This window comes from Pomacea canaliculata, linkage group LG12, assembly GCF_003073045.1.
Source record: "Pomacea canaliculata isolate SZHN2017 linkage group LG12, ASM307304v1, whole genome shotgun sequence".
In the NCBI taxonomy this organism is placed as follows: Eukaryota; Metazoa; Mollusca; class Gastropoda; order Architaenioglossa; family Ampullariidae; genus Pomacea; species Pomacea canaliculata.
The window spans coordinates 3,796,134-3,818,108 of record NC_037601.1 but is presented as its reverse complement, the minus strand read 5'-3'; the positions used below and the strand labels follow the sequence as shown (position 1 = coordinate 3,818,108).

Below are 21,975 nucleotides of genomic sequence, written 5' to 3'. Positions count from 1 at the left end.
TCCGTCGTCTGCTGCTGCATGGCGCGCTCCGCTCGTGCTCATGCGCTTTCAGTCAGCTGACCCGAGGCAGAAACGCCCATCTGTCTGTCGTCTGCTTTGCCTCGCCGCTTGCCACTATCCGATTTAACTGAGTTGGCCGCTGAGGCGACAACCCCTTCGTGGCCAGTTTCACCACAGCTGCTAGTTACTCTAAATTAAAAAAAAAAATTGTGACTGGCCGAGTGCACGAGGCAGACTTGAGGAGTTGAGGAGCACCGGTCTGTCAGTGTGTACTGATCGTTGTCTGTAAGAAAGTCGACGACCTCAGCGTAGTGTGGAAAAGTCAGCAAGGAATTTCCCCACCTCCTTTTCGCAGTTTCCTGTCGACTTCAAAAGCGGACATCCGCGGCTGTGTCCCACCAGATTATAAAGCGCTGTAATTGTTTTCCGAAGTTTCCCCCCATAACCTGTGTTGGGTAAAAGTTGGACCGGACTTGAATTTTGTACTTTAACAGAATGGCTACGATCGATAAGCAGGAAGTTCACGAAGCTTACGAGGATGTCAGAAACGACGAAACACCTACAAACTGGTGAGTACACCAACAGTTACTTTCTTTATTATCCGTCATAAACTTAGCTCATCGCATGAAATACATCCGGATCCCCGACCCAATAGTCTTTTTTTTTTTTAACCACCTTAAGCCTTCGAGCACGTGTTATAATACGTTATTAATACGATCTTAGGTCTCATGGCCAATGATCGAGGCAGTTAGATGTTATAGGCATTATTATATCAAAATAGGAAACTATGTTCCAATATTTTTCAAAAGTTTGTGGTCGTGCAAATGTGAACCAAGCTCTGTAGCTATATAACCGTCATTGCTGACGTCATGCCAATGTGTGGTGGGGAGCATTGATCGTTTGGTACATCGTGATACAAGTACAAGCAGACTGCAATATATGAAGCTACTTCAGCACGATAAGAGTAACAACAGTGCTCTCTCCGCTCGCCACTCCTACCTCTTAAATAACGTCCACAGTGATGAACTAAGAGTCATCATAACAGGTCGTATACTTGGTGTTCACTTGCATTCGTTACACAGGTGTCACACGAATATTATATTGCGGATAGAGGGATCGTCAACAAAGTGACATTATCACCCGATGTTTAAACAAGTAGTAATAAATAATAGGAGCAATAAAGACAGTCGTCCACCCCGCTGCTTGTTTCAAGCATGACGTGTGAGACACTCATTGGTGTTAATCCAAGTACATGATCTCGCACACACCGTTACGTCACCAGTACTCAGCGTCACACGAGGTGTGTTCTCAGCTAGCGACCCTCATCTGCTCCTCGTCTGGTGTGTCAGGATCGATAACGAGGCAAGGTCGTTGACCTCTCTCTGATTCCTCCGACGAATCACGCGCATGAATGGCAGTCGGTGTGGGAAATGGTTCAGGGTGGGTGTCGTCTCCGGTGTGGTTGGAGACGTCCGCGAGCAGTCATAAAAGAACACGAACCGGTGTTACACGCCGGCCTTTGGGAAAGCATTTTTTTTTTTAAGGGAGGGGGGAAGACAGGGAAACGACTAATAATCGCAAGAGAGATCTGCTGTACTCACAATTTTGAGCGGCAGATATAATCGCTCACTCAGCTTGTTACACTCAACAATGTCGGGTTAAGAATGTCGTACAGGGAAGTTGCGATCATCTATATAAGTGGGTGAATTGTGAGTTCATATGTTATTGTTGTTGTTTCAATGGATTCTTTTATCATTTCATTATGTATTCAGTAACGCGAGGTCAGAGGTGAGATAAGGTGACGGTCGTCACTTTCAGAATGAAAAATGCCATTAATTGAGATTGTACACACACTCTCTTGGTTGCCGCGCGTGCGCACGAACACAGTAGGGGTAGGGGAGGGGGAAGGTGGAGGCGAAGGATCGGAACGACGATAATGAAATAACGATTTCTTCCATCTTATCATCAAGATCAAATGTTAAATGTAAAGAAGTATAGTGGTAGACTACATCTATTGAGATTTATTTGAAAGTGAGGTGAGGCTTATGACCTAGTCATTATATCAAACAAGAGGCAAAAAAACAAACAAAAACAAACAAACAAACAAACAAACAAAACAAACAGAAGAGTGTAAGATGACAGTTCACGTGGCAGGAGACACAGTGTGTGCTTGTTGTAAAACTAGAGAAACGAGTATCAGTGAGTGAAGAACTTTTATGGTTAAATCTTAATCGAAAAAAAAGTCTTCATACCTTTGACCAGTACATTTGCAAAAACAATGCTGCTAAGGGGTACTTCGGAAGTTCTGATGGTTTGGCGCTTAATAGGCTGGTTAAGAACGGAGTAAACAACTAACTCATATCAACTAACGGAGGGGTGGGCACAGAGTTTTCTTTTTGCAGGCCGGTCTAAAATTTCTAGGGTGGGGGCCGGGGCGGTAAAATACCAAAAGCCCACGCCAGGTGACTACACAACAAATCTAGTGATAATGAAATAGACAACAATTGAGTACATAAAGGCGTTTACTTACCGATTATATCGTGTAAAGGGAAGTTTTTTTAATTTGCTCACAATAAAACTGTGAACCAGCTTTTCATTTGAAGGCACCGCCCCCGATTCTATAAGGACCACTAGACATGTCGGCCGTGTTTGTTATTTTTGTACTTTGTGCTAGAATGTTACGGACTGCTGCTTTCTAACGCTGTTGTGCTTGATAAATTTAAATCAAATTAACCTGGGGTTGAATAAATTAAAAAAAGTAAAACTACTCGTTTTGCCAGGCGGGCCGTACTTTGCCTACCTCTGAACCAAAGCGACAGCTTGCTTTGTTCTTGTATTAATCCACGAGGTGAAGACAAGCATCGCCCTTTTCTTTCTTTTTTTTTCTTTCTTTGTTACCTTTTGTACCCACCAGTGAAAATGACAAGTAAGAATTTTGCATGTAGGTGTGGTGACAAAATATCTTTCAAACCCTAGGCTTTGAGTGAAATTACAGGAATTCTGGTGACATACAAGTCGATGACAGCTCGCACTACATTTAGTGCAGACCTCTCTGTGCTGGTATGTTGGTGTAATCCACGAACAAGGGCCGTTACAATCGGAGGCACACAACCCAGGTTACAAGTTCCACCACAGGTGAATTATCACCTAGATCTTTCTTTTTCCGAGGCGGCACATAATTAGATATTCCGGGACTTGCTGGAAAAAGTTCTCTTAGGGATGTCAAATGACATTAATGACGGATGTCCGAGTCATAAAAGCAGACAGAATTGTGACAAAGCTGACGAGGGCTGATTGATACTAGGGTATTCATTCTTATTTTTATTTAATCAAGTTTGCTTTTCGAGCAGTATCACATGGCAAACAAGCTGATCGCCGCTGCCAATAGGCATACGACATTGTGTTTTAATTTGAGGCTTTTCAGATGACACACACAACCTCGAGCGTGGGACGCGGTTGGAGAGTAGCGTGACCTGGCAGTGCACAAAGGTGACACCGTGCGTATCGAGCGACACCCTTGGGCAACATCGCACACAGGCTCTCGCGACTGAAGAATGTCGTACGAACGAACGCATATCCGTGCAAGCATTCTCGCGCACACACGTGCCTGCACTCGACCACTGGCATCGAGCGACGACAAGCTGATCAGGAGCACTTAGATGTTTTTTTTCGGTGACCAAGACAAGATGTTTGGACCTGTTTACCTTCCCCACTACATTAGATGGTGTCATGGCGATTAGAAGCTTGTCTCCAATACAGTAATGATCGGCTGTTCTGGGTCAAGACTTCATCTGGCCACTCTGTTCTTTTTCAACATGTAGCAACAGGACCGGATAATTATAGCCTTAGTTGCTGACTCGGCATAAAATCTCTTAATTTCCCTTGTTCCCTTGCATTAACATTTGTTTTTGAATCCCAGACACAAGCCATTATCTTATAAAGATGGCTGATTTCAACTGAAGATTGTTTCCATATTGTGAGTCGGGGGGAGGGGCGATTTAGCTAAAAAGGGAAAGGTAGGTAGGTGGGTAGAGTAACTGGGGTAGAAGGGTGGGTACGTATATAGATAAGAGTTGCGAGGGAGATTAAATGTGGTGACGTGAAGGTATTTTTCGATAGTTTTCCCCCGTCTTTTAAGGGATAAACTACCAGACTTTTGGTATTAAAAAACCTAACACAAACCAATTACATCAATGCCAAACTATAGTCTGAAAAAATTCTGCAGTTTTACAGCATAGATTTCACTTGCCGCCAAGGATATTGGGCGGGGCGAGTGAAATGAGATTGAGAACATCAGTCACTTGTCGATCCCGTTGTTTATCCATCCTTGTAATGGAAGACCTTCCCTCTCACTCCTTTAGTCTCTAGTGAACGAAAGAAAACCCATAAAACGATATAAGTGTGTGTGTGTAGGGGGAAGGGGTGAATAGCTGGGTATGGCTAGACTGGCAGCAACACATCCATGGAGAGTAGGTGTGTTCAACATAGCTGAGTGCATACACAGTTACTCAGGTGTAAAAGAGGGGACTGGCAGAATGACGTTGTCGACACACCTTGAGGAAGCATAAATCACACAGGTAATGCACAGCGGGGGCACCGTTCCGGGACCTGTGTTAGGAGGGTAAAAAGGTGTCTAAACAGGACCAGTATGTAACAACACTACAGTTCTCAGTCAGATGTGGGTTCTGTACCTCACCTTTTATCTGGAGATAAAGGCTCAGTCAGTGGTGTATGAAGATGCACGATTTAAAAAAAAAATTGGGGGGTAGGGGAAGACGTTCGCCTTCACACTTTACTAGAGAAGGAGGTGCATGAGTGCAGCTACACACACACATGCATACACGGTGGTAGCATCACATCACATGCTGTTTTAATGTTAAACGACAAAGCAACATTTATTAAGGAAAAAAAACTCTTTGAAAAATGACTCGCCTGTTTATCGCAATGACAAAAATTATGTAATATTCAGAATAAGATAACTGTTATAGTCATGTTTAAGGTTTGCAAGTCAGTGTCCACCCAAAACACTCTGTCTTCTTTGATTAATGCCTTTGTTGTGTGGTAAAGAGGCGTTTCTTTTTTTTTCTTTAGATTAAGGGCTAGATGTAAAAAGAGCATAACAGTGTGAGTTTCAGCACATATACACACATATTCGGGTTCGTTGTCTTGCATGTGAAATTCCGTCGTTGGATAGAAATGACACCGAGACCGCAGGTTGAATTTCGCTCTAAATGGGTTGCTATCTACGGTTGTCTTTGACTATAATATTGTGGCTTGAAAAGAGGAATTTGAAATACATTTATTCAGATAAATTAAAGTCTTTGTGCAGCTACTCTGTGTTCTTGCACGAGAAAAAGCATGCTTCTGCATAGTAGCCATGGATACTGGAAGAAGATGTTTTTTCGGTACCTCAGACTCTCTTGTTTCTTAAGGGTATACCTTACTGGGTAACATTCAGGAACAAAATGCCGTTCGCATAAGACATAGTACTGTGTAGGCCCACCGAAGTCGGCCAGATGAAGCTGATCTGTTGTCTTCTCAACATCCTTCCCGTGGTTCCTGGTGGAAGACTTGTCGCCTGTACCTGTGAGTTGAGTGTTTTGTATGCTCGGACAGTGTGATCCGCCTGAGAGACAATACACACAGACTGCATTGTGCAATATTAATAATGACTCTCTCAGCAATACTTAAGACTAATTCCATGTTATGCTCATTGGCAGTCCCGAGAATTGCCGTACAAGTGTTTTCGGTACCTCTGAACGGTGCCGATAAATTAAGTTTGGCTCGTATATCTCACCCTTATTTATAACCATCTTATAGATTTATATAATTTTATGGAGGTTTGTTACGTACAGTAACTATATACTACTTTCTTTTCTTATATGATTGATCTCTTCTTGTATTATTATCTAAATTTCAGGCGTGTAAACGTACGCACAAAGGTGAGGGTGTCGAAAGATAAACATCGATTATTTCGTTGGGAGTAAAAGTGCGTTTTATCTATTATTTACAGCTTACGTATGTGGTCAGATTACTGACATTAATGACCATTCACTCCCCAACACACACTACAGCGGTTTTTGTTCCTTATATGTTACATCGAATATACCTAAGTATAAATATTTCCGCCCTAGGAGTATTATTACTTGTCGACCTACGAAAATCCTGCCGCTGACAGAATGTTAGTATGTGTCGACCTACACAAGTCTGACGCTTCAAGAATGTTTGTTTTCCGTTTGTCGGCTTGAGATGGCGGCAACTGGCAGGCCAGATACCCGCTTTTACTCTCACAGTTACACAATGAAGCCCTTGTGAGCTGGGCTTGTCTCACTGCGCCCCCAACTTCAAGATGCATAGCAGAGACACTCGCCGATTCGGTTCACACCGCTCATCTGCTGTATGAGATGTCATTCCGCTGTACCAACAAAGCCAAAGGAGCTTTGTAAACACGCCTTAACTTGTTAAGAGCGAGCAGACAAAGGAAGGAGAAACACCCCATTCCTCTATACACTCACACACATACGCGCACGCGCGTACTCTAACACAGAGCGAGTGAGAGAGAGAGACTGAACCAAAAAAGAAAGATGAGCGACAGTCACACACATCGCATTGCTCTCTCTCTCAAAACTAGCTTCTACTTGCTTGATATTGTGATTAGGGCACAGTTTTATACCTACTAGCACCTATTGCTTGAGGAGCTTGTCGTGGGCTCATCTACACGAACCGAGACTCCTGTACCCACTGACATATCGAGATGTAGGATATATTGAGCCACTACCAGATGAAATCACTAATGATTAATGTCTTGTTAAGTGGCCATTGCCAAGTTAAGCTCATGGTCGAGCTGAGTAATAGTAATAAGCAAGTCATTCTACATATTGTTCAAATGCGTGAAAACAGGTTTACTCTCTCTAACCGCCCCACCCCTCGTTCGAGAAGAAAACGTCGACGACAGGAACAACCGACGGATGTTCTCTAGCCAGCGCAAAGGTGAAAGAGCTAGAGGCAGGTAGACCTGTCGGACTCTTTCATGTATGAAGCAATCACTCTTCGCTTTCTATCTAAAATTATTACTCTGACAAGAACCGGGAACTGTAAAAGCGGCTTTGTCCATTCAAAACGTATATTGGAATTCAAAACTTATTTTTGATTGAAGTCGCCCTTTATCCATGTCAATAAAAGTGAAATAGTATAGCTCGTAGAAGACGCCCATATTGAAAGACTGCCATCAATTAAGCACATACATAGCACATAAGTAAGACCCCAAATTCCGGTTTACGCCCGACAAACAAAATCAGATGTTGGCATAGGACACCAATCTAAACAAAATACCCTCATAGCTTTACAGGAAGGCACTTGACGAAAGGTATAAATGAAGACCATAAAACTGGAATTTTTTTTTTTCATTTTTTAAAAATTTTTTGCGGAACTGTCGTATGCTGTCATCCAAGAAAACTTATATTTTTTTGCAAAGGACTACACCTATAAACAGATGGTGATTATCAGTGTTTGCGTGGGTTCTTGTCTTGACTAGTCTGAAGTTTGAATCCCTACAACGGCGTGCGGACTCGATTTATCCTCCCATTGCCATCTCACTACTCGCTATTTGCTTTCTCGCAAATCGCATGCAAATGAGGACAAACTTCGCAGAGGTGTTGACAAACCGTGCTCGCAGTTCGACCCTCTGCTCTAGTTCACAACGCAGGACAGAGAGGTCAAAGGCCAATCTACACGAGGCTGTGATGGAACTTTTGACATTTACCTGTCATAGCTTACGATCTCTGCTGTGTCACCAACTTTTGTCAGACCACAATTACTCGTACATCGTGACGAGAACCGACCCGTGAATTGTGTCGGTACAGCTCGCACTCATTACCCAATCGCCGCCAAATTGTTTTTCTAATTTAGCTTTCTCTTTTTTCTCTTCGTGTATGTGTGTCTGTGCGTGCTTGCTAGTGCAGGTCTTCGGTGTGCGTGTGCGAGTGTTTGAACTCGTGTATCTGTGTGTGTGTGTAAGCATTTGGCCAGCAAAATCCTGTTTACTTCGTTGACACTAAAACACTAAATATTTTTTAAGGAGACATATTTATTTGTGCATATGCACATCACCTGTTGAAGAGGATGAAATATTACACAATCACATTTTAATCAAAGACACCGAATTATAAATAAGATATCCCCCCTCCCCCGACCCGTTAAGTGCGGATTGGAGGGAGAATCAAATATAGCATTGCTATATGAACTTATATTTTCCCAGGTGGCACATTTTTCATTTAAGGATGAAGTCAGCGAAGATCCGATTTCTTTGTTTTATTAAGATCAGCATTTTATTACCATGCATGCGTGTCTGCATGTGGTCGCTGTAAGAAGTTTTCATAACCAACCAACAAAACACAGATGCATGCTACTTTGCCCGAGGACAATGCACAACTCGGGTACTCCAAGCAAGAAGGGCGTGGCAGGAGGGAAATGTTCCAGACGAGATCAAAGCTGCAAAAGATGTGATTAAACCATTGAAAACATATGGCAGAACCCAGATAAGAGGTCGGTCTGTTTTTCGTTTTCGTAAGTGGAATTATTCTTGGAGCTGGAAACGAAGATCTACTGGAAATACAGGCACTGAAAATATAAAGTTCGAAAAAAAAAACTCTGACTAATTCAAGTCGGGTTCCACTGTGAAGATAACTTTGCTGTGTCTGTTGCCGCTTGTGTATGTAACGAGATGCTGTGACTCACTCTTCCTGCTCATCGGTGGTTTCCGGAATCTTTCCTTCATATGCAGAGCGAATATGCGGTGTGAGCAGTTGTAGACATCTTGTAATGGCCGCTGACACACTCGAGAATGTCCCTGGGAGCCTCATAATCGTTACCGTCATTCTTGTTACTTCCCTACTCCACCAGCCTCACTTAGGGCGGGTCTGAACTGGAAAATCTTAGAATTTTTTGCCCATATTTGTCCTGTTAAGAAATACCGTAGAGGTGGAAGTGGGAGGAGGGTGAACCGTTAGCAGAGACGTTGGGTGCGAATTATTGTAATGTAAAGGATCAGGCATCTACAGGCAGGTTCATGGCAATCTTCAGCATTGCACGGCCATGCTGATGACATTTATCGGTCTGTGGGTTGCAAAACCGTTATTTTACGTTTGTACACATATATGCCTAGTTAACTTATGGTCCCAACTCTCCCATTGGCTGAGGCCTTGACACCATAAACTGGTCAATGTACAATCATGACGTCTTCGTTGCTGACTTTGACCTGTGCATGGTTGTGTGTAGGTGTGAAAACGGAACGGAGGTATTTGAGAGAAAAAAATATTGCTCAATTTTTAGGAACAATTTTGCACACCTCTTGGTGATGGAGGGAGCTACATAGCCAACCTGCCTAGTCTCGTGCTGCCTAGCTGATGCAGTTGAGGTGAACCCAGACGTTAAATGATGGACTAAACGCACTGGCCTCTTATCTAGACTTAAAAATTGTCGATCATGCTATTTTCATACCTCAAAGAACAGTTCAGTCCCAGTGCATCAACACAGCAATCTTCGCACATCCAGGAGGCCGTAGTACTGCCGTAGTTCACGGTGAATTGGATATCGCGGTCAACGATAAAGTTGACGTTCGTGCACCGCACCTGGTGTGTAATCTTAGTTCCCGGAACTCGATTTCTTTTGAACTTTTAGTGAATAGCAACATTGTCAAAAAAGTGTGTTGGAGAACAAAGGAGAAAATCCATGTATGCACTATCTAAAATCTGTGTGTGAAAGTATTGCAGTGTACTCAGGCACATGTCTGCTTGTGTTTTACAGGCTAATGCTCCGATACGCGGACGACAACTCCATTACATTGGCGGGCAAGGGAGAAGACTACGATGACTTGAGAAACAGCTTGGGAGGTAAGAACCATGCCAATGAAAATACCCTCCACCCCATAATCCATTAAAAGCAAACTAAAAATAATCCAAACAATTCTTTAGACATACCATTCTTTAAAATACAGCCACAGAATTCCAAAAGCCGTTGGTTAGAGAGGTACAACTTCAGCAAATAAAGAGCAGCCTGTGTCAACTCCTTCACCATGTTTTGGACAAGTTTGGAAGCTGCATGTATTGCCACAGTAGCTCAGTCAGGTATCTTCTAACACTGCTGACACTATTTTTGGGGAGTAGTTGGGGCTGGTCAGTCATAATTAAACATTTGACATATTTTTAATGAAGCGCAACCAATTCGAAAAGTGTTGTGCACGCACATTCATTGAATCACGTTATATAATAAAATTGAGACTTTTCATCCCTTTCAGACATTTTAGACCTCAGGTCCAAACATTTTCTTTGACCGGACATTTATAGACGAACTTTTGACTAAGTTTAACATTAAAAAAAATAACAGGTATGCAAATGCTTTTTTTCCTCGTGCACTGATAACCATACCCACCTACCTGTGCCTCTAACTTCACGCGTAGGCCCACCAGCAGCAGCTTGCTTCATTAATAACAGAAAATACACAGAGCTGCCTGCCTACTGATCAACTGATTGTACTTCACAAGGAGTCTACTGCCCACAACACTGGCACTTTATGAACACCGTGCGATCGGCACAGGTCATGCACTGCAACTGGCGACGAAGAAAACAGTCAGCGCTCTGTGCACGCGCACTCACACGCCATCTTAAGACATCCTTCTGGACCGGATCGCATGACGTGAACATACTGCTGAGCAGAACACGTTTATCATCTAAACATTAGTCAACCTTCGCGCAACCCATTCCATAGGTGGGTCTCATAGTTGGCTAGGCTTCCTATTTGGAATATAAGGGGACGCTCAACTCTGAAAATTCTGGGATTTTTAATGTATAAGCAGGAGTTACGAATGGTCCTGTAAGCCAGAGCCCAATCACAGCGTACGACAGATGGCAGCAGCATCAGCGTCATAGCGATTTCTATGTCGGAAGTGAGAACTGGGAATTTCCTCTCCACTCGTCGACTTTATTGAGAAAATAGTTGACATTAGCGAGAGCTGCCACCCGGTGTTGGCAAAGATCGTAAAATGCAAAGATAGACCATAACGTTCACTTCAGGAAGTTTTCATCCACAAGCAGAGATGGTGTCACCCGGTGTGTAAATGGCAACGCCTTGTAAGAAACCTCGACAAGATGGCGAGTTACGCAGCTCGATTTCATGTACAAAGTCCCCATCAGTCTGAAAGTATCTTTAAAGCTATTTTAGACGAACTATTTTCCAAGCTTTTTTTTTTTGCAGTCCTGAAGCTGTAAATACTGCTTGAAGGTTAGAATGTGGTCTCGGGGTTGTGCACTTGTAATTTCGATGTTCATCTTTTTCGTAGCTTCTATCTCTAATTGAAATGTTTTATGTGTGTTCGTACTTGTCTTTATTACGTGCCTTGATAACTGCGATATGTGTACTTGATAAACCTATTTCATTATTAGTTATTGTGTGTACTTTATGCTGATGATGTTGGTGCATCTTTTGCAATCCACATATTGCTTGTCATTCTCTATTTTTAAATCAGACCTAGCAGTACCCGGGATGGGAGGGGACAGAACAAGAAATCCTACATTAAAAAAGTCAAACCTATGATTAATATATTTCGGGTAATTAAAAAACAGATTTTTTTTATCCTTATTATCCATCTTTTATTATCCCAACGCAGACAAAAGTATGTTCCCAGATATAAAGCAAATGGAAAATGCAAACTTTGTCTATAAAAGCCCAGAAAACAAAACTAAATATGGCATGAAAGAGAATGTTTCTGTGTTTGTGTGTGTGCTAGAGTCCTAACCTATGTAACATAATAACCAGCTGTTGTGCATGCGTTGGTGTGCCTGCAGAAAACGACCGCGCCTTCGCCTTTGTGCGGATCACGATGGGGGACGAGCTGAGTAAGCGTGCCAAGTTCGCGCTCATCACGTGGGCGGGCAGCAACGTGGGGGGCATCAAGCGGGCCAAGATGAGCACGGCCAAGATTGTCGTCAAACAGGTTATAAAGGTGAGCTTGTCTCAGTGTCTAATAGGTGCCGCCAGTGATTTGTGCAGCGACTTTTGTTAACGGGACACACGGAACAATTAAAGAGTTTATTCTGGCCTTACAAAGGGGTGGTTTGGGAGGAAGATGTTAACTGTGCAATTTTTGACGGGTCTGGAATAGGGGATGTCAAACTCAAGTGTTCTTAAAGTAGCTGGCAAGGTCCATTTGAGAGCAAAATGTTTATATATATGTAGAGAGAGTATGCGGTAAATGGAAGGAATTCGCTTCGCTAAAAGGAGTGTAAAAGAAACCTAATAATCTTTTACTTTGTCTATTAGTGAAACGCGCTCACGATTCCACTCTTAAGCTTGTGTCACACTCGCCCGTTATGTTGATTTTGCATATACTTTTGCCTTTCTGTCTGGGGTTCTGCTTTTCCGTTTCCATGGTTACTAATTGGCCGATTTTTCTGTCAGGAACTAAGCCCCGAGGACTTGACAACAGTCGCACATGAACGTGCACTACATTTATCTATCCGCGCGTTCTCTCTCTCTCTCACACACGGGTGCACACACACACACAGACTCAAAAGGACACTAAAAGAGAAAGATTGATTGAGAGATAGAAAGAGGAAATAAAGACGATGATAAACAGATTGAGACAGAGGAAGGGAAAGTGAAAGAAGGGATGGGGAAAGAGATCGAAGGACGGAGAAAGGAAGGTAGGAGAGAGAGAGTTGCGGGGTGGGGGGATTTCAGGATGTACACACGACTTTTCTATCGACCTGTGGTAAGGCAAACAGGTGCAGGAACGAAACTACAGGTGGGACATGACAGCAGACGGGCCGTCGCCTCTACCTGTTGTAGGTTCGATCGGAGCAGTCTATGGCTGTGGTAACCTTCTCTAAACATCAATAGTTCTCTCTCTCTTTTTTTTGCAAAACAAGCAATCGAAACAAACGTAGGGAAGAAAACGAAGGTGATCTTCTTCTCCACTTATTAGATTGCGAACATCACTGTTACAAAAAGCAACAACTAGAGAACATAGATATTTCGCATCTGTGTTATGGAGCTAGAGAGAGAAATTAAAAAAAAAATTCTAGCAGTTTTCTTATATTTACAGAATCATAATATGTGAGAAACAGTGAGTTTGTGTGAGTCATTTTCTAACGGGGCAGATGGCGTATTTTTTAAAACTGGTCTTATATAGTAGCTTCCGAGAGAAAGAGGAAGAAAATTGAAAACTCAGTGTTCACCACTAAGTTCGTTTTTGTAAAGTGCAGCACTTTCAGCAATGAATGGTCATACAAAGGTCGAGATGACATAAATGTTTGTACGATGACTGTCCATCGCATGTAAGTACAAGGACCGAGGGGGACAACGACAGACGAGGGCCAGTGTTTGCACAGCCGTGTCGTCGCGACACGTCCTGTCAGCTCTCCCTCCAGAAGGTGACGACAGCCCCTGGCGCAGTGCTCCTTTTGTTTATCTAATCTGAAAAATCCCTTTGCTCCGGTCCGGGGTCACAAACAAGGGTAACTGCCACACGATTGTATTGCGAGAATTGTTTCAGCGAATTTAAGTTTTAATTTCAAACATCATAATTCTGTTTATTTGTCTTAATGAGATCTCTTTATTTTCATGTCTGCTGCTTCTGTTTAAAAAAGAGATGTGCATTTAAAAGATTGTATAACAATGGGTGATGTTTAAAAACGGAAGGATGTGTAATCAGGCACTCCACTGCAAAAGCAGGAATGACTATTAGCGAGCCTTTCTAAGGTTTGCTCGAGTTTTCTGCCCTGCGTAGCAATAGGTCTGTTAAAGTTTGTTTTATGAGGCAAAGGGTTTGAATCCCTCAGTACTATCTTATGGACGTTCTTCCAACATGGAGTTTGCTGTTCATTTTGACAATTAATCTTTAGCGAAATGTCAAGAGAATGATAACATGGCTTTACTTCGATTTTCAGACTCCAAAAGTGGGTTCCTTTGTCTTGAAATAGCGATAACATCACACTCATTATCAAAGAATGTCACGTTCCTTGATTAAGTTAAAGTTTAACGAATATTTGCTAAAGACTGTGATGTGTATACGGTATGTTTACATACAGAATGTTCGATCGACGTATACCTATGTAGCTGTCACACCCTGAGTTTCCGTTTATAAATTGACTAGCTATTGTTAAATTATAGCAAGGGTTTTTATAGAATCTTAAGCTTCTCTCTATTTACACTCGAAGGGAAAGAAACATCTTCTTTCGTCAAAGATGGCAACATTTTAGTAACAATTTGTCTGCCAGTCGAGCTCTAATTGGATACTTTTGTGATCATAGTATGACAACGGCAAAATATTGCATATTTTTGTTGTTGTCATTGAGAAAGTTCATACATTCACTCATCCTTTTACTAGTACTAGTTATGGTCAAGATTATCCGCGGTACTGATTGTGTGTAGGAACAGATGGACAGAGAAAGCAGCTGACAAGGTTCACCACTGGGGTCTGTGATGCGGTGGTGAGCAAGTCGTGCATGTAAGCCAGTTCTTTCTGTGGCCACGGCATCGCACCCACTCTCCTCATCCTTGCGAGGTACACAAGGTGTTTCTGTGAAAGCTATGGCTGTCTACGATTACTAGCATTGTCATCTTCTCTCATGGTAGGGAGTCTTCGCCTTCTTGATGTCACCTCGTGCCACTCCTTTCTGTATCCTCGATGCGGTTTCCGATAGCTGTTTTCACCCCCTTTCTGATATAGCAATTAACAGATTTTGTAAAACTTGGTAGCTGCTTCGGGTTTGCTTTATCTCTCTTTCATCAAGACCATCCGTTGGTCCCTGTCACAGAGGGGTGACATGAGGTTAAATAGCTAGCATAGCGATGGTGGCCGAGCCACACCTGTTGAATGATTAAAAGTTTTTATTTTTCGACAGTGGATGAGAGGGAAAGGCAATATAATTAACTGTCGCCATCCAGCAGCACTTCACTTCCCAAGGATACACGGCAAGTGGGGGGACACTTCGTGTAGGGGAGTGGAGGCTGCGTCTTCCTAGAAAGGTGCGGTGTTAATTTTTTGGTGCATCTCGGAATTTTTGAATGCTGACTTTTTTCTGTATTCTTTTAAAGATGTAGGTGATTTATTTTTGTTGTAAGACTTATTAGGCGCAGTCTGTGGGGCCGGGAGATGAGCCCTGGAGTCGAGGATCGGGAGATGGCCGTAAGTGTTTAGGACTAATGCCACAGAGTGATGGGCATGGCAGATGCCATGGAGTATTTGAAGACTTTTTTTAGTGAGTTGTTTAGAGTTGGTTTTGTCCTGGAGTATTTGTCCCAGGATTGTTGTGGTCGCTTGTCCCCAAGAGACAGCACTGATGTGTTTTAACGTCTATCCCCTAGTCGTGGAGTCAAGGATTTCTTAGATTATTTACCGAAAAATGTTCTCTTGAACTACTGCAACAGCACCTTCCTTTGACTTAAGTATAACATTGTTGTAAAAGGACATTATCAAGAGTGAACAGTAGAAAGTTACTTTGTGTCGGACTATAAATTCTGTTATTCTTTGTTAACAATCAACCTTAAGAAAAGAGTTTTTTTTTAGGACTATCTTTACAGTCAGAGATATTAACACAAGAGACAGTTGTAAGAATTGACTGAGGGATGTATACTGATAAATCATTTTCTACATATATCGTGTATTTTTATTTGCTACTGTAGCATAAATTTAGTTAATATCATTAAATGTACACAGGCCTGTGAAAGAGGTAGAGTTGCTTTGGGAAGAAAAGAATGCGCGCATGTGAGACGTCTACGTGTACGCGAGTGTCTGTGACAGTCATAGAGATATAGGATATTGATGATCCAGGGTTAATTTTTCTTCCTATGTCGCCCTAGCACCTCAGGGGCTGTTAAAACTAGCATCTCATCGATCTTCTGCTGATCAAAGTTATCAGAATATGATGACACCTCCAGATCGTATGCCTATCGGACCTTGTTACAAATGCTCGAGCTTCTGCATTCTTGTCATGCAGCTTTGTGCCCGTCCTTACACGCAGCCGGCCAGCGATAAACATCTTGTCTGCGGTCGTAAAGGACTCCATCTTTGGGTGTGTGATGTAGCTAAATGCATTCTGATGGCCTTTTGGGCGGTTGTTAAAGCTCTGCAATAGTGCAGATATTTGTTGAGTTAACCATTGGGTGGAGCCTTCTTAAAAAAAAAAAAAAACAACTGTATCCCTAGTGAGTAAGTCTCCTTTCCATTACTATCTAGAGACACAAGCCTATAAACATCGCCGTCAATAGACCTGTGACGTCACAAATGCTAAGGATTAGCATAGCTAACAGATGAACTTAGCTGTCTCATCGACTGCAGTGTCGATAATGTAGGTCATTATGTAGATAGATAACGGTGTCAGCGTTTTGTGTCTTTCTTTGCTTGACGATGTTTTGCTTCACAAGTTTGTACCTCAAGAATTCTGAAGTAATGGAAAGCGGATTTTGTGAAGTCATGCTTGTACAGAGCTTATTCCGGTACAAAAAACCAGACACAAACTCTCTAGCGAACCTTTAACTGCTTTGCATACTGCGGGAACGCCGGCCTGGAAGCATTTTCGCTATCAGTGTTCAGCTGCAAGTCTAATATCGCGGAATATCGATCAAGGAAATTGTATCGAACGGACATTCAGCTGTTTGGACTGTCAACAGCTCTGGACTTCTGGTCAGCCGCCTGTCTGTGGTCAGTTTTGTATCAGACTCGTATGTGATCAACGGGACATGCATACAAACGCACTAATGGTTTGACCAGCCAAAGAAAATCTGTGCTCTGTGCTCTGTGTAGACCAGGTTTCTTCCAAGAGGTTGCCTTTCTTGGTTTCCGCGTATTTTTCATTGTGTTAACAAACAGTTCACCCGATTTTACACAGATTTTTCTTGTTTGTACATTCTCCTTAGGCATGGGGTAAGCAGTATTTATACGCATGGCCCACCAAAGAAAACACGTCTTGGTCGCGTGCTTTATCGAGATAGAGTGCGGCGTAGTGTGGTTGGCGGAAGGGCTGTGAGCTATGTCGTAGTCGCTCAGAGGGCTAGATGACAGATAACAGTGGCGACCAAAGAGGCGTTGGAAGGAAGTGCATGTGTAGCTGGATAACCGAAAGCAGAATCCGCATTTGACCTATGAAGTAAACCTCACCGGTTGCTGAGCTATCACATCTCTGAACAGGCTGTCAGCAGTGGACAGACTCATGGAGAATTCTCAGAACATAGTGCATGACAAAATGATGTATTTCTTTTGTTTTTCAATATAGCCAACTCTGCAAGTGGTGAAAAAAAAGCATCTGTATCAAAATCGGATATTTTTGTATAAACGTTCATGCTAAAGAACAAAAACTGAAATGAAGGTAAAGACAAATTAGAAGAAGACCAGTCTTATGGACATCACTTGATGCAATCTGTGTGTGTATGCGTGCGCACGCTTTTAGCATTTTAGCTGTTTCACTTTATAATATGATGTGCAGGATTATCTCTGTCAGAAACCAGAAAGCAATCATTGTTGTGAAAAAAAGCAACAAGCAAAGAAAAGCAAAAAACAGGTACGCGAGGTGGCGTGTTAGCGGGAACTCCAAAATTGCCTTCATCAAGGAAAACGTTCAATGAAAGCAGAAAAGCAGCATAGAAAATGAAATTTATACTAATTTATACAGAATAATTAAAAAATTACGTGTTCTTTACTTTAATTACGGGAATTAAAGATGTACGTACCTCTCAAGTTTGTATATTGGGGAACGAGGCGTCAGAGGACATCACAGTCTGGCACTAACATCGAGCTCCTGTAAGTGCCGATGAAAACTTCCGGTTTGTACTTGTCACTTGTGGAGTTTCAGCTTTTTCTGCAGAAGTAATTAGGAATTGTTAGACATATTCTCAAGTCGTTGGTAGATATTGTAACTGTCTTACCACAATGTCTTTTTTTTTCCCTTTTAATTTCAGAGCTTTGCGGCGGAGATCAACGCCACAGACCATGCGGAGGTAACTCTTGATGTTGTGAAAGATGTGCTTCTGAAGGCAGGGGGAGCTAACTATGGAACTGGCGTGCGCGAGTAACGACAACAAAACGGACGTGCATCCAGAAGTTGAGCCCGCGCCTGCTTTTATGCTGCCATGGGTACACTGACGAAGGACGTGGGATTCTGTCCTCCAACTCTCTCTCTCTCCCAACCCCCCCATCTCCCCTAGTCCCACAACAACCAGTTTCATCATTTGAGTTCCACAGACAACGCAGCGAGGCTATCTATTCAAATCAGGGCAAATCATTTCAAAGATGACATCAGGACCAATCATTTCGAAGATTACTGCCTCCATCTTTGTGACTACTTGTCGAGATACGAACGCACATGAATCGTCTACTTACAGTAATAATGAGTGTTAAAACATTGTGCCCTTCATTTTATTTTTTAACGACTTGAAGGTGTCAATTTGCTTTGTAAATTTTGTTTTCTTAAGATATTTTTAACTGTTATATTTAGCTTCATTTTTTGATGTACAATTTTTTAAAGTTAAAATCTTCATGCTAGGGTAAAACGCATATAGGCAGTGTGTAAAGGTCAGGTAGATCTTGTGAACTGGTTGCCTAGAAACTGCACACACTTGTTTAAACTCTGTAATAACACATTATAGATAGAATAAATGTTTTCATTTCAAAATATCGTATTATAAAAGAAAGTCAAAGATTTCTTGGAACTAAATTTCTAAATGATTAGCACATTGAATGAAGACTTTATTTAGGATGTTTAGTGTGAACTTCCACTTCATTAGTGGCATCGAGTGCTGTGTAAAAATTGTGGCTTCAGCACAATGTATTTAATCATTGGGTGTAACACACCCCAGTGTAAATGTAGATGCTTATTATCTTGTTGAACAGCTGTTGCACGCTAATGGAAATGAACACCAAGAGCTGAATGCTTGTGGAGACAAGACTGTTGTGTCAAATGTCAGTGTTATTTGCAGCAACAATGCTCACAAAGGATGTTATGTTTACTGTGAAAAATATTCTTTGTAACAGTATCACCGTGACAATTTAAGATATTTTTACCATGACTCACCTGTGTCCGTCTTATCTTTTGATCTCTGGCGGTTGCACATAACACTGATTGTTTATTGACTGGCGTCTGTTCATTCATTTTGCTTTGAGAATTTAAAAACTACTCAGCGTCAAAATACTTTATTCACCTGGAGTACAGGTTATGCATACATAGCAAATGTAATCTAAGCCTTCTAAGTCATATTCCTCGGGGCTTAGCAGATCCGCTTTATATTTATTTTTGCAAACAAAGCACCTCAGTTCGATTGCAAGTAGGTGACTAGTTACTGATATTTTTTCGTGTAGCTAAATGGAAGCGTAAGAAATTATCCTCAGGAAAAATAAAAGTAATTTTCCTAGGAAAATAAAGAGAAATCGTACTGCTGTAAAGAATGAAATGACTGATTATGTTATAAATAATAACAAAATAAAATATTGAAACCTCACATTTGCATTACATTTGAAATCTGACCCCCTTAATTTCGGGGGGATTTTGTTTGCTTTCTTTTAAAAAACACACCCATCCTCCTGTCAAGGTTTATTTGTATCCGCACCCATTCATAGCCCCGCTTTGATTTCTGCAGGGTCATACTTGCTACTCAACATGTCTTTCATCGGCGTAAGAGACGGGTAACTTCAAAATATAACAATTCTATCTGAACCCTTAAACTGTGTCGTTGACGGTGGCGTTACGTGAGCTAAAAATAAAGACGAAGCTGTGTCAAGGGAGAGTACCCAGTTTTTATGTCTATATCTGAGGATTAAGCTCCCCTAAGTGATACTCCTTGTTATGCACAGTCCTCGCAGAAATAGAAAGACTGTCTCACGCTTAATAATAAGAATAGGATTTATATAGCACATTTCCACACGCAGAGTCAACAAGTTTTTCAATAAACAGGGGTCAGTAGGTAATGATGCCGTATGACGGGCATCACGATCAGACACACATGCAAGCGCAGAAATATATAGGGTCCCATGTATATTTGGCCTTCTGTGTTGCTAAGAACATTGCCCATGGACATGAAGGAATGTTCAGATTGGAAAGAACGAAGCGTTTCCACCTTATGGAGAGCCAGATGCAAAGCATTCCAAATACTGGGACCAGAGAAAGATAATGAGTGAACGCCGAACCTCTCCAATCTGACGGCGAGAAAACCTTGGTGGGCAGAGCCAACTGATCCGCCATGTTTGAAGGGGAACACCAGCTCAGATAGATAGGGCTGAGGCCATGAACAACATGGTAGCAAAGTACGGCGATCTTGAATTTAATGCGAGCTGGAACTTGCAGTGCAGAAACGGCATAGGAAAGGTAAAACGTTGAAGAGATTTAAAGAAGCAACATTTGATACAGAATTTGCATTTATGATTCGTGAGCAATAAATGCGTAGGAAGACATTTCACGTTCTACACTTTTTTATTTTTACAGGAAGCAAAAACTATCCTCATCTCCTCTTACATACCCACCCCCACCCCTTCAAAAAAAAAAAAAAAAAGATTTTGTAAGATTTCCGATATAAACACGAGTAAGATTTCACTTCAACAAGGATAATAAAGTTCCCAAAAGACAACAACCACTCCTACCACAGAAGGAAAAGTCAACTACATTCAGTATATTCTCTCAGTTATGCACAATGATTAAACATTTCAAATACTAGAACTAAGCCTTTATTACTGTAAAAGTTATAAGTTTGACTATTAAGCTTCAGATACAATCACATCTGTGGGTATCAGACTCGGTTATAGCCGGCAACAGTACATTGCTCTCTAAAGAAAACGCTACAGACGTCATGAAGTAACTATCATGTTTCCCCTAAAATAAGCTCTAGAGTCTAGAATGATTTTTTTATGATGCTTTACCTCGAATATAAGCCCTAGTAATGATCGTAATCCAGATGGACGGATTTCGCTTGTCTGTCAACACACGATGGACATTATTATAAAAAAATATTATTAATGTCTAAATAAATACTATTATATTGATGCTTAAAAATGGGAATATAAATTATAGTGGACAGTGAATCAGTGGAAAATAGAGTTGCAAGAAATTAAGGCCGGAATTTAGAATTTGTTCGAGATGACTGTACTTGAATAAATGTAGATATTTGTACATGACAACATCAGACGTCCCCTGAATATAAGCCCTCTTTTGAAGCAAAAAACTAATATGACCCAGTCTTATTTGCAGATAAACACGGTATAAATTTTAAAATAAAAACAAATATAAGAGACAAGTAACACTGAAACCAAACTGCTTCAAAATGGTGCATATCAAACAACAGAGAAACAGCGTCTGCCGTATATATTTTCTTCAGTTTTCCCTTTTCTGACCTATGTGGGGCCTTCTTTTTGGTTTCTGTTATCAGAACTACGCAACTCACTGTTTGAATGGTTTGCTAAGGCATCAGAATAGAATCATTCAGTTTTACCTGTCGTACTAAACTCCCCTATTTATTCTCGAATTTTTGATAAACAAAATATTTACTATTTAAATTTATTCTGTATGCATACCTTCCACATTCTTGTTTCCCTTGCTATAAGCACATGTGATTTTTCCTTATCCAAGATCTTTAATTTTCTAGTTATTTCTTAGGTAGATCTGCAGTACTGTCGTCTGCTGCCTGCTAGTAGTTTCCGGATGTAAACAAATATTTGCGCATGCGCAGTAGGACCTATTGCCTACGCATATCTGCTTGTGCACATGGAAGAGATCGTCTCGGGTTGTAGGGCATCAGTAGCTCAGACAGTTCGATTTGGACAAGGCCGTGACGACAACGACAGTGAAAAGTAGCGATCTTGTGATCCATGCGAACTCTGACAGCCACGGTAAGCTCACACAGCTACAGACTTCATCTTGTTTGTGACGTAACTTGCAACATTGTTTCTGCTGTTGACGCCATTTCTGCTTGCATATCTATTGTTAGATTGTGATACTT

General features: G+C 41.6%; 1 protein-coding gene and 1 long non-coding RNA gene across 3 annotated transcripts; one reads left to right on the top strand and one right to left on the bottom strand.

Moving 5' to 3' along the window:
- Positions 1-52: 52 nt before the first annotated feature.
- On the top strand, positions 53-19,488 carry LOC112576839 (coactosin-like protein). Its single transcript, XM_025259626.1, has 4 exons — positions 53-569; positions 9,805-9,890; positions 11,841-11,998; positions 17,953-19,488. The coding sequence occupies exons 1-4, from the start codon at positions 496-498 to the stop codon at positions 18,064-18,066; spliced, it is 432 nt and encodes a 143-aa protein (XP_025115411.1). The 5' UTR covers positions 53-495; the 3' UTR covers positions 18,067-19,488.
- On the bottom strand, positions 15,555-21,860 carry LOC112576840. 2 transcript variants are annotated; one of them, XR_003101927.1, is made up of 3 exons: positions 21,551-21,860; positions 17,725-17,852; positions 15,555-17,276 (listed from the first exon to the last, which is right to left on the bottom strand). It is a non-coding gene; the product is annotated as an uncharacterized LOC112576840 (long non-coding RNA). The 2 variants fall into 2 exon arrangements; XR_003101926.1 differs by having other exon boundaries at positions 15,555-17,852.
- Positions 21,861-21,975: the final 115 nt, after the last annotated feature.